At 36.5% G+C, this 13,421-nt stretch overlaps 1 protein-coding gene across 2 annotated transcripts in view; it reads right to left on the reverse strand.

Moving 5' to 3' along the window:
- Nucleotides 1-396: 396 nt before the first annotated feature.
- ccdc9b (coiled-coil domain containing 9B) overlaps nt 397-13,421 on the reverse strand; it is a 66,435-nt gene continuing 53,410 nt past the window's right edge. For both annotated transcript variants that reach the window (XM_079832869.1, XM_079832868.1), the window contains exons 8-14: nt 12,952-12,989; nt 11,945-11,992; nt 9,463-9,556; nt 8,507-8,540; nt 7,485-8,028; nt 3,271-3,353; nt 397-2,968 (exon numbers count right to left, since the gene is read on the reverse strand). In XM_079832869.1, the coding sequence (XP_079688995.1) occupies nt 2,942-2,968; nt 3,271-3,353; nt 7,485-8,028; nt 8,507-8,540; nt 9,463-9,556; nt 11,945-11,992; nt 12,952-12,989 (868 nt within the window). In that variant the 3' untranslated portion in view covers nt 397-2,941. The remainder of the gene's footprint in view (nt 2,969-3,270; nt 3,354-7,484; nt 8,029-8,506; nt 8,541-9,462; nt 9,557-11,944; nt 11,993-12,951; nt 12,990-13,421) is intronic.

The following is a 13,421-nucleotide window of genomic DNA, read 5'->3' on the forward strand; positions in this document are numbered from 1 at the left end:
TGGATAGATGCACTTTTATGATGGATAGATGCTCTTTTATGATGGATAGATGCTCTTTTATGATGGACAGATGCTCTTTTATGATGGACAGATGCTCTTTTATGATGGATAGATGCTCTTTTATGATGGATAGATGCTCTTTTATGATGGACAGATGTTCTTTTATGATGGATAGATGCACTTTTATGATGATAGATGCTCTTTTATGATGGACAGATGTTCTTTTATGATGGACAGATGCACTTTTATGATGGACAGATGCTCTTTTATGATGGACAGATGCACTTTTATGATGGATAGATGCTCTTTTATGATGGATAGATGCACTTTTATGATGGATAGATGCTCTTTTATGATGGACAGATGCACTTTTATGATGGATAGATGCTCTTTTATGATGGACAGATGCTCTTTTATGATGGACAGATGCACTTTTATGATGGATAGATGCTCTTTTATGATGGATAGATGCTCTTTTATGATGGATAGATGCACTTTTATGATGGATAGATGCACTTTTATGATGGATAGATGCTCTTTTATGATGGATAGATGCACTTTTATGATGGATAGATGCTCTTTTATGATGGACAGATGCTCTTTTATGATGGATAGATGCTCTTTTATGATGGATAGATGCTCTTTTATGATGGACAGATGTTCTTTTATGATGGATAGATGCACTTTTATGATGATAGATGCTCTTTTATGATGGACAGATGTTCTTTTATGATGGATAGATGCTCTTTTATGATGGACAGATGTTCTTTTATGATGGATAGATGCTCTTTTATGATGGATAGATGCACTTTTATGATGGATAGATGCTCTTTTATGATGGACAGATGCTCTTTTATGATGGATAGATGCACTTTTATGATGGATAGATGCTCTTTTATGATGGACAGATGCTCTTTTATGATGGATGGATAGATGCACTTTTATAGTGGATAGATGCTCTTTTATGATGGATAGATGCACTTTTATGATGGATAGATGCACTTTTATAGTGGATAGATGCTCTTTTATGATGGATAGATGCACTTTTATGATGGATAGATGCACTTTTATGATGGATAGATGCTCTTTTATGATGGATAGATGCACTTTTATGATGGATAGATGCTCTTTTATAATGGACAGATGCTCTTTTATGATGGATAGATGCTCTTTTATGATGGATAGATGCTCTTTTATGATGGACAGATGTTCTTTTATGATGGATAGATGCACTTTTATGCTGATAGATGCTCTTTTATGATGGACAGATGTTCTTTTATGATGGATAGATGCTCTTTTATGATGGACAGATGTTCTTTTATGATGGATAGATGCTCTTTTATGATGGATAGATGCACTTTTATGATGGATAGATGCTCTTTTATGATGGACAGATGCTCTTTTATGATGGATAGATGCTCTTTTATGATGGATAGATGCACTTTTATGATGGATAGATGCTCTTTTATGATGGACAGATGCTCTTTTATGATGGATAGATGCACTTTTATGATGGATAGATGCTCTTTTATGATGGACAGATGCTCTTTTATGATGGATAGATGCTCTTTTATGATGGATGGATGCACTTTTATGATGGACAGATGCTCTTTTATGATGGATAGATGCTCTTTTATGATGGATAGATGCTCTTTTATGATGGATGGATGCACTTTTATGATGGACAGATGCTCTTTTATGATGGATAGATGCTCTTTTATGATGGATAGATGCTCTTTTATGATGGATAGATGCACTTTTATGATGGATAGATGCGCTTTTATGATGGATAGATGCACTTTTATGATGGATAGATGCACTTTTATGATGGACAGATGCTCTTTTATGATGGATAGATGCACTTTTATGATGGATAGATGCTCTTTTATGATGGATAGATGCTCTTTTATGATGGATAGATGCTCTTTTATGATGGACAGATGTTCTTTTATGATGGATAGATGCTCTTTTATGATGGATAGATGCACTTTTATGATGATAGATGCTCTTTTATGATGGACAGATGTTCTTTTATGATGGATAGATGCTCTTTTATGATGGATAGATGCACTTTTATGATGGATAGATGCACTTTTATGATGGATAGATGCTCTTTTATGATGGATAGATGCTCTTTTATGATGGATAGATGCACTTTTATGATGGATAGATGCTCTTTTAAGATGGATAGATGCACTTTTATGATGGATAGATGCTCTTTTATGATGGATATATGCTCTTTTATGATGGATAGATGCTCTTTTATGATGGATATATGCTCTTTTATGATGGATAGATGCTCTTTTATGATGGATAGATGCTCTTTTATGATGGATAGATGCTCTTTTATGATGGATAGATGCTCTTTTATGATGGATGGATGCTCTTTTATGATGGATAGATGCTCTTTTATGATGGATAGACGCTCTTTTATGATGGACAGATGCTCTTTTATGATGGATAGATGCACTTTTATGATGGATAGACGCTCTTTTATGATGGACAGATGCTCTTTTATGATGGATAGATGCACTTTTATGATGGATAGATGCACTTTTATGATGGATAGATGCAGTTTTATGATGGATAGATGCTCTGATTGTATTCGTCTGAAAGAAGAATGTCATACACACCTAGGATGACTTGAGGGTGAGTAAATCATGGGCTAATTTTCATTTTTGGGTGAACTAACGCTTTACAATCTTTAACCTATGAAAAGATAAACTATTCAGAACAATCACAATGTCTCTGCCAACCAGTGTTTTCAACGCTTAGCATCCAATAAATGACAAACATTCCCCAAAATACTCCAAACACAGAAGGTTAAAGAGTCACGCGAGTAACTCACTGAATCAGAGTCAAAAAGGCAAATGATAGTTTTGTTCTTCTGTTTTGGTTTTAGTGCATGAAGTTTCGCTCCAGATGCGAGTGACATTTCCATCTAAACAACTTTCCCATTCTCTCTTGCCTGGAAAGAAAAAGAGAATCAATTTAAAATCAATGCAAATAGTTCATTGTGAAAAAGCCAGAAATGGAGTGAAGTGCTGCATTTAAACACTTTAAAACTGATGTAACCGTGCTCTTTACTTCATAGGTTGAATATGTGGCCTGGTTACATATATAGTGCTGCTTTCTAGGGTATTTCGGAAGCACTTCAGCTCGATAATGGAGTTTCAGTGGGCCGCTTAATCCTGAGGTGGGACACTTCAAATCTGCAAGTCAAATGAGAAAGTGCAGCCACTGATTGATGCTTTAATGCAGCACACTCACCATATCAGTGCTGGTGCTGTGGTCGGGAAGAGCATCGCCCGGATCCAGATTCAGGACAGACAGACTCGAGTCCATCAGTTCTTCTGCAAGAGAGAGAGAAAACACACACACACACACACATGTAGTGTTTTCATCTTTTATGGGGACTTTCCATAGGCGTAATGGTTTTTATACCGTACATACCGTATATTCTATCCCCCTACACTGCCCCTAAACCTAACCCTCACAGGAGACATTCTGCAATTTTACATTTTCAAAAAACATCACTTAGTCTGATTTATAAGATGTTTTCCTCATGGGGACCTAAAAATGTCCCCACAAGGATGAGGATTTCGGATATTGCTATCTTTGTGGGGACATTTTGTCCCCATAACGTGATGATTACCAGTCCACACACACACACACACACACACACACACACACACACACACACACACACACACACACACACACACACACACACACACACACACACACACACACACACACACACACACACACACACACACACACACACACACACACACACACACACACACACACACACACACACACACGAGCTCAGAGAAAACACAATGATGCACAACCCCGCAAACACCTGCTGAGCAGCACAATCATTTGAGTTTATAATAGAGTGCATTAGTGTCCGCCCACTTTTTCAGCAGCGTTGGATCCAGAAGAATTGTTTCCCATTCATTTTTCCCATAGGGATCGTCATAAGTGACAATCAAAATTGGCCCTAATATAGGAACAAGGCCCTAGTAAAACCCTAATTAACTGGTTCAGGTGCGTTTAATTGGGGGTTGGAGCTAAACTCTGCAGGACAGTGGCCCTCCAGGACCGAGTTTGGAGACCCCTGCCTTAGAGTCTTGGGTTATTACAGTCTTGGGTGGGTAGGCTAGTTAGAGGTTAGAGTCTTGGGTTATTACAGTCTTGGGTGGGTAAACTAGTTAGAGGTTAGAGTCTTGGGTTATTACAGTCTTGGGTGGTTAGGCTAGTTAGAGGTTAGAGTCTTGGGTTATTACAGTCTTGGGTGGTTAGGCTAGTTAGAGGTTAGAGTCTTGGGTTAGTTACAGTCTTGGGTGGTTAGGCTAGTTAGAGGTTAGAGTCTTGGGTTATTACAGTCTTGGGTGGTTAGGCTAGTTAGAGGTTAGAGTCTTGGGTTATTACAGTCTTGGGTGGTTAGGCTAGTTAGAGGTTAGAATCTTGGGTTAGTTACAGTCTTGGGTGGGTAGGCTAGTTAGAGGTTAGAGTCTTGGGTTATTACAGTCTTGGTGGGTAAACTAGTTAGAGGTTAGAGTCTTAGGTTAGTTACAGTCTTGGGTGGTTAGGCTAGTTAGAGGTTAGAATCTTGGGTTATTACAGTCTTGGTGGGTAAACTAGTTAGAGGTTAGAGTCTTGGGTTAGTTACAGTCTTGGGTGGGTAGACTAGTTAGAGGTTAGAGTCTTGGGTTAGTTACAGTCTTGGGTGGGTAGGCTAGTTAGAGGTTAGAGTCTTGGGTTAATACAGTCTTGGTGGGTAAACTAGTTAGAGGTTAGAGTCTTGGGTTAGTTACAGTCTTGGGTGGGTAGACTAGTTAGAGGTTAGAGTCTTGGGTTAGTTACAGTCTTGGGTGGGTAGGCTAGTTAGAGTCTTAGATTAGTTACAGTCTTGGGTGGTTAGGCTAGTTAGAGGTTAGAGTCTTAGGTTAGTTACAGTCTTGGGTGGTAAGGCTAGTTAGAGGTTAGAGTCTTGGGTTATTACAGTCTTGGTGGGTAAACTAGTTAGAGGTTAGAATCTTAGGTTAGTTACAGTCTTGGGTGGTTAGGCTAGTTAGAGGTTAGAGTCTTGGGTTATTACAGTCTTGGTGGGTAAACTAGTTAGAGGTTAGAGTCTTGGGTTAGTTACAGTCTTGGGTGGTTAGGCTAGTTAGAGGTTAGAGTCTTAGGTTAGTTACAGTCTTGGGTGGTTAGGCTAGTTAGAGGTTAGAGTCTTGGGTTATTACAGTCTTGGGTGGTTAGGCTAGTTAGAGGTTAGAGTCTTAGGTTAGTTACAGTCTTGGGTGGTTAGGCTAGTTAGAGGTTAGAGTCTTGGGTTATTACACTCTTGGTGGGTAAACTAGTTAGAGGTTAGAGTCTTGGGTTATTACAGTCTTGGGTGGTTAGGCTAGTTAGAGGTTAGAGTCTTGGGTTATTACAGTCTTGGTGGGTAAACTAGTTAGAGGTTAGAGTCTTGGGTTAGTTACAGTCTTGGGTGGTTAGGCTAGTTAGAGGTTAGAGTCTTAGGTTAGTTACAGTCTTGGGTGGTTAGGCTAGTTAGAGGTTAGAGTCTTGGGTTATTACAGTCTTGGGTGGTTAGGCTAGTTAGAGGTTAGAGTCTTAGGTTAGTTACAGTCTTGGGTGGTTAGGCTAGTTAGAGGTTAGAGTCTTGGGTTATTACACTCTTGGTGGGTAAACTAGTTAGAGGTTAGAGTCTTGGGTTATTACAGTCTTGGGTGGTTAGGCTAGTTAGAGGTTAGAGTCTTGGGTTAGTTACAGTCTTGGGTGGTTAGGCTAGTTAGAGGTTAGAGTCTTAGGTTAGTTACAGTCTTGGGTGGTTAGGCTAGTTAGAGGTTAGAGTCTTGGGTTATTACACTCTTGGTGGGTAAACTAGTTAGAGGTTAGAGTCTTGGGTTATTACAGTCTTGGGTGGGTAGGCTAGTTAGAGGTTAGAGTCTTAGGTTAGTTACAGTCTTGGGTGGTTAGGCTAGTTAGAGGTTAGAGTCTTGGGTTATTACACTCTTGGTGGGTAAACTAGTTAGAGGTTAGAGTCTTGGGTTATTACAGTCTTGGTGGGTAAACTAGTTAGAGGTTAGAGTCTTGGGTTAGTTACAGTCTTGGGTGGTTAGGCTAGTTAGAGGTTAGAGTCTTAGGTTAGTTACAGTCTTGGGTGGTTAGGCTAGTTAGAGGTTAGAGTCTTGGGTTATTACAGTCTTGGGTGGTTAGGCTAGTTAGAGGTTAGAGTCTTAGGTTAGTTACAGTCTTGGGTGGTTAGGCTAGTTAGAGGTTAGAGTCTTGGGTTATTCCACTCTTGGTGGGTAAACTAGTTAGAGGTTAGAGTCTTGGGTTATTACAGTCTTGGGTGGTTAGGCTAGTTAGAGGTTAGAGTCTTGGGTTAGTTACAGTCTTGGGTGGTTAGGCTAGTTAGAGGTTAGAGTCTTAGGTTAGTTACAGTCTTGGGTGGTTAGGCTAGTTAGAGGTTAGAGTCTTGGGTTATTACACTCTTGGTGGGTAAACTAGTTAGAGGTTAGAGTCTTGGGTTATTACAGTCTTGGGTGGTTAGGCTAGTTAGAGGTTAGAGTCTTGGGTTATTACAGTCTTGGGTGGTTAGGCTAGTTAGAGGTTAGAGTCTTAGGTTAGTTACAGTCTTGGGTGGTTAGGCTAGTTAGAGGTTAGAGTCTTGGGTTATTACACTCTTGGTGGGTAAACTAGTTAGAGGTTAGAGTCTTGGGTTATTACAGTCTTGGGTGGTTAGGCTAGTTAGAGGTTAGAGTCTTGGGTTAGTTACAGTCTTGGGTGGTTAGGCTAGTTAGAGGTTAGAGTCTTAGGTTAGTTACAGTCTTGGGTGGTGAGGCTAGTTAGAGGTTAGAGTCTTGGGTTATTACACTCTTGGTGGGTAAACTAGTTAGAGGTTAGAGTCTTGGGTTATTACAGTCTTGGGTGGTTAGACTAGTTAGAGGTTAGAGTCTTGGATTAGTTACAGTCTTGGGTGGGTAGACTAGTTTGAGGTTAGAGTCTTGGATTAGTTACAGTCTTGGGTGGGTAGACTAGTTTGAGGTTAAAGTCTTGGGTTAGTTACAGTCTTGGGCTGGAAAACTTGCATGGTAATTTGTTATGCGTGTTCTGTTAATATACTTTTGTATTGTTATTATATTTGAGTTGTATTTGGTTTCAGTAGTGACGCAACATATGCTATGATATGTTTTCGAAAATCAGCTCAAAATATCAAACATGTTATGATATCCTCCGACAGGATAGAATCTTAGTCTTGAAGCTAAAAAAACACCTCATACACTACTCGATTTTCTGTTAAACCTCCAACTGTCCAAAATCTGAATACTGGCACATACTTTTGGCAACTATTTTCATCTCATCTAGTCTGTAAATCGGGGCAAAAATCTGAGCAAAAGTCATGTAGTGTATTCCAGCCTTTAGTTAGTGCTGGAGCTAGTTTCACACAGCCAATGTTCTCGTACCATTTCCTCTAGAAGAGCAGCTCTTGCTGTGTTCAACAGGTTGGTTCTCGCCCGGTTCTGCTGATATACAGACATCTGCTGGTATAGGGCACGCTGTTTCAATTGCACTTCCTTCAGTGACTGGATTCAGTTCTGTGAGTTTCTCCAGGCGGTTTTCCTGCTCTGGAGATGGAGGTTTTATCTCTTTCTGGATACATTCATTGTCGTCTTGTGCCAGTGTTTGCTTGTCTTCTTCTACAGGGCCGTTTGGGATCAGTGAGGCCGATTGCAGTGCGCTGGTCTCGCTTTCTGACTTGATCTTGTCATGGTTCTCAGAAAAGCGGACCTTTTTCTCAGTGGCCCTCAGAGAAAGCGGCTCCGAATGAGGAATTTCCGTGGACACGCGACCATTCTGGTCCGCCGTCCCATTGGAGGTTGTTTTCATTGACTCTTCAGATGCACATGGCTTTGTGTTTTCTGTGTCAGTCTCTGGATTGACGCTCTCAGCAGCACAAAGAGCGTCAAGTTCCTCTAAAAACTCCTGCAGACTGCTGTCTGGATAAACCTAGTAGAAATTAACCAACAAGTACATGTATTAAAAAAAGACTATGAAATACTAAAATCTCTTTAACCTCGAAATTGACAGTTTTTGAGTGAATTTCAAGAAAATGAATAGACCGATAATCGGTTTTACCGATATTTAAGCAATTTTCCATAATTGGATATCGGTTTTGTAACATGCGATCCACCGATAAATGGCGTCATCTTGTGGGTATTTGGAGTATTGTACACTAGACCAACCATTAGAGTTATCATAAATATCGGTTCTGCATATCGGTTATTAGGCACATAAACATGCAAATAATGTCCAGAATTCACCCCCAAAAATCTAAATAATAAAAAGATATCAAACTTATTTTTAGGGCTATTAATATATATTTCATTGTGAAATTATTTTCATAAAAATAACGCACATTTTTTATCCCATAATGCTCATTACGGTGGCAATAATAATAATAATTATAACAATAAAAAAAAATCACCTGCAAATGCTCCTCCTGCTCTTTAGCATCCCACCTGAGAGCAAAATGAAGAAATGTTTTACAATCTTAATTATGAGTTCAAAGTCCAACTCTTTGTTATCATACAGTAAATGGATATTAATTTACTCAGTAAAAAAAGAATCAAAGATATTGTGATATTACTTAAGATAAAGATATTATTATATCTTAGTGCCATTGTGTTCTTTGAAGTACCTACCATAAAAAGTGTTGTGCATGTCTGTAAAGTTTTCATTAATATAAGTGACAGTATATGTAACAAAATATAATGCCCCAAAAAACATGGTATTACTTTCAGCTCTTTAATAAAAAATACATTAATAAACAACATATAATAATATCGGTAACCCTTAAGATTGCATTTGTAAAAGGATCTAGCAATGAACAATACTTCTAAAGAATGTACTCATCTTAGTTAATGTTCATTTCATTATTAAAATCAAAAGTTGTTTATGTTAATATTTAAATGTACCTGAGCTGACATGAACTACAAATGAGCAGTTGTATTTTTATTAACTAACGATAACAAAGATTGATAAATACCTTAATAATGTTGTATTTGTGTACCTTAAACAAGTGTTAACATAATAGATTTATCTTCTATGATGGCATTACAATATCTTTGATTACAAAGATTTGTTTGGGCTTTTTGTTCTGTGTTTAATGGGCATTTACTGTATGATAACAAGGAACTGCTTTGAACATAATGAGATTTTAAAAGATGAATTCTATCATTATAAATCGTCCGGTCATGTGATCGGATGAGTTTGTGGTTGAACATTAATGCTGAGCGGGAGTGGAAATGCTCATAACCATAAATTCATCTGAGCATTTCCCATCATCCTTTGAGTCTGGGTTAATGGATTTGAGGTGAAATGTGACAGGATGTTACTGTAAACGGTTCAGCACATCATCAATTCAGTATGTGGTCAGTTTACCTCCTCGCTCGGCCCGTCAGACGGTCTTTACCCTTCGCTTTACTCCCCACTACTGGGACACTTTTCCCCTTCCTGTCTGACGCTTGGTGTCGACCTAGAAAATCCAAAACAAACCGTTACACAATGTAGAATGTGATGTCATCTACTTGACTACCAGTTTATGATCTTAATTCTGCTCATACTAAGGCTAGAGTCATAGCCACAACACATAATGGAGGTAATGGAATACATTTTTATAATATTTTTCCAATTAAAATTGAGCTTGACTTTTATTGCAGGGTGTTGAACGGTCTATTAAAGAGAATATAAAAGAATTGAATTAATATAATATATATATAAGAAAAAACATGTAATTCAATACATTTTATATATTTTTTCCAAAGAAAATTGAGCTTGCATTTTATTGCAGTGTGTTGAACTGTCTATTAAAGAGAATAACATAATATAATATTATAAAATATAATATAATATAAAGAAAATCAGTGCCACAACACATAATGAAGATCATTTAATATCTTTATGAATGGAGGTAATTTAATACATTTTTATCATATTTTTCCAATAAAAATGTTGCTTGAATTTTATTGTAGTGTGTTGAACTGTCTATTAAAGAGAATATAAAAAAATATGATATAATATTTAAAAAAACATCAGTGCCACAACACATAATAGAGGTATAATTCAATACATTTTTATAATATTTTTCCAATAAAAAAAATTAAGCTTGAATTTTATTGCTGTATGTTGAACTGTCTATTAAAGAGAATATAAAATAATTGAATTGATATAATATAATATATATATTAGAAAAAACATGTAATTCAATAAATTTTATATATTTTTTCCAAAGAAAATTGAGCTTGAATTTTATTGCAGTGTGTTGAACTGTCTATTAAAGAGAATATAACATAATTTATATAATATTATAAAATATAATATAATATAAAAAAAAAAATCAGTGCCACAACACATAATGAAGATAATTTAATATCTTTATGAATGGAGGTAATTTAATACATTTTTATCATATTTTTCCAGTAAAAATGTTGCTTGAATTTTATTGTAGTGTGTTGAACTGTCTATTAAAGAGAATATAAAATAATTTAATTAATATAATATAATATTTAAAAAAACATCAGTGCCACAACACATAATAGAGGTATAATTCAATAAATTTGTATAATATTTTTCCAATAAAAAAAATTAAGCTTGAATTTTATTGCTGTGTGTTGAACTGTTTATTAAAGAGAACATAATTTAATATTATATAAAAAATCAATAGAATATTATTTTAGTAAATATACACGACTCATGCTACTTATGCAGTACTTGGAAATAAATTAAAAACGGAAAAAACGAATTATGAATAAATAAAATGTATGAATTATATTTATGACTGCACAGAAATGTATTCATACTTTGTTTTTCCATGTTTCATTTCTAATATCTATTCACAATTGTAGTAAAGCTCATAATCAAAAATGATGTGTAATCAACTGAATTCATAAAAGTTTAACAATTAAATAATTTATTAAAATTTTAACAATAATATTGCCCTATGTAACGTTTGTTCCAGAATTTTTTTTATAAGGCGTCTAATGAAAATTGATCTTTAATTTTACTGCAGTCTATTAAAGAGAATATAATATAATAGGAAAAATCAATAGTATATTATATTAGTAAACACATACACGATATGTTCTAGAAAACTTACATGGAAAGAAATTAAACGTGGAAAAACTAATTCTGAATAAATAAAATTGATGAATTATATTTATGATTGCATAAACTTGTTTAATTCATACTTTGCTTTACCATGTTTAATTTCTAATATCTATTCCAAATTGTAATAAAATCTATTTTTATCCCATTTTAATTTTCCTGGATTTCATTTGAATGATATAATTACATTTTAATAATCAAAACGGATGTGTAATCAACTGATTTCATAAAAGTTTAATAACAATAATATTGCCCTGCGTAGCGTTTGTTCCAGAATTTTTTTTTTACAAAGCGTCTAATGAAAGTGTATCTCTCATTTTATTGCAGTGTTGAATGTGATCTGTCATAAGTGCATTTTATGAGAATTATAAAAAATATAATTAGTACATTATACACATGACACATGCTAGAAAATGTATGTGGAAAGAAATTAAAGACGGAATGTGAATAAATATACTGTCTGAAATATAATGATTGTATTTGCTATTGTACAAAAAGGACTTTGAACGTTATTTATTCATAATTTGTTTTTCCATGTTTGATTTCAAATATCTATTCACAATTGTAAAAACGCTATGGGCATCCCAATGTTAAATATACTGCTACTAGAGCGTAGTTTGTCTTATTTTGATCAGACGTGGTCAAATCCACAAATCATATATATATATATATATATATATATATATATATATATATATATATATATAATTCCAAATATATCATTCAACTCAATTTCTAGGTCAAGAGTTTGAGGTTTCACCTCTGGATTCTCCCGATCTCAGATTTCCTCTTCTGCCGTTCTGACCTCCTATAAATCAAATATAATTAACCCAGAAAATACAGTAAGTACACACTACATATGGTCCACACAGACGACACAATCTTCAACAGAAAATAATAACTCCTTGATTAGTACACTATATTGCCAAAAGAATTGGGACACTTTGGGTGCCAGATCATTGTGTTCAGGTGTTCAATCACTTCATGGCCACAGGTGTATAAATCAAGCTCTAGGCCTGCAGACGCTTTTACACACATTTGTGTTGAAATGGGTCTCTCTCAGGAGAGAGAGTCCATTCGGGACATTTCCTCACTACTAAATATTCCACGCTCAACTGTTGGTGGTGTTATAACAAAGTAGAAGCGATTGGAATGGGTTTCTATGGCCGAGCTGCTCATCCAAGCCTTACATCAAGTGCAATGCAAAGCGTGGGATGCAGTGGGGTAAAGTGCGCCGCCACTGGACTCTAGAGCAGTGAGACGTGTTCTCTGGAGTGACCAATCACTTCGTCTAAGAATCTGATGGACTATTCTGGGGGACTTGCATTGTGCCAAGTGTAAAGTTTGGTGGAGGGGGGATTATGGTGTGGGGTTGTTTTTCAGGGGTTGGGCTTGGCCCCTTAGTTCCAGTGAAAGGAACTCCCAAGACATTTTGGACAATTTCATGCTCTCAACTTTGTGGGAACAGTTTGGCCCCTTCCTGTCCCAGCATGACTGACCAGTGCACAAAGCGTCGCTCCATAAAGACATGGATGAGCGAGTTTGGTGTGGAGGAACTTGAGTCCTGACCTCAACCCGATTTGGGATGAATTAGAGCGGAGACTGAGAGCCAGGCCTTCTCGTCCAACATCAGTGCCTGACCTCACAAATGCGCTTCTAGAAATTCCCATAAACACACTCCTAAACCTTGTGGATGTAAAGGCAGGCGTCCCAAAACTTTTGGCAATATAGTGTATTTCGATCTCAGCTGTAAATGAAAACATTCACCTCTGATTGGTGTTCCTCCATGTTCCTTTTCAGAAAACCTACAAATAAAACATAATGGAAACACACACACACACACACGGCAACTAAACATCAACACAAAATAAAAACTCACAATACCAACAATAAACCACGCAGATCGAGCTCAATCTACAGGTTCATGTGTTAGTCAGCGTACAGAAGCATGAATGTGAGTTTTAGTGCTGCCACTGACTGCTTTATGCTGGTTATTAGTGCAGATTTAGATTTCCAGCCACCAGATGGATCTTTATGATGAAGCTGGACAATACTAGTGTCTGGGTTTCTTCAGAGGCCTCTTTTTACGATCATTTCTTTCTTGATTTTGGAGTTAAATATGATCTGGACACTTCTTCATGAGATTTACCCAATACAGGGATGGACAAAATGTTGTGACACGAGCTCTTGTGCTGGACGTTCACTGGTCAAGTGTTTTACCTCCCACTGAACAGTCT

The sequence above is a fragment of the Gobio gobio genome, assembly GCF_949357685.1.
Source record: "Gobio gobio genome assembly, chromosome: 13".
Classification (NCBI taxonomy): Eukaryota; Metazoa; Chordata; class Actinopteri; order Cypriniformes; family Gobionidae; genus Gobio; species Gobio gobio.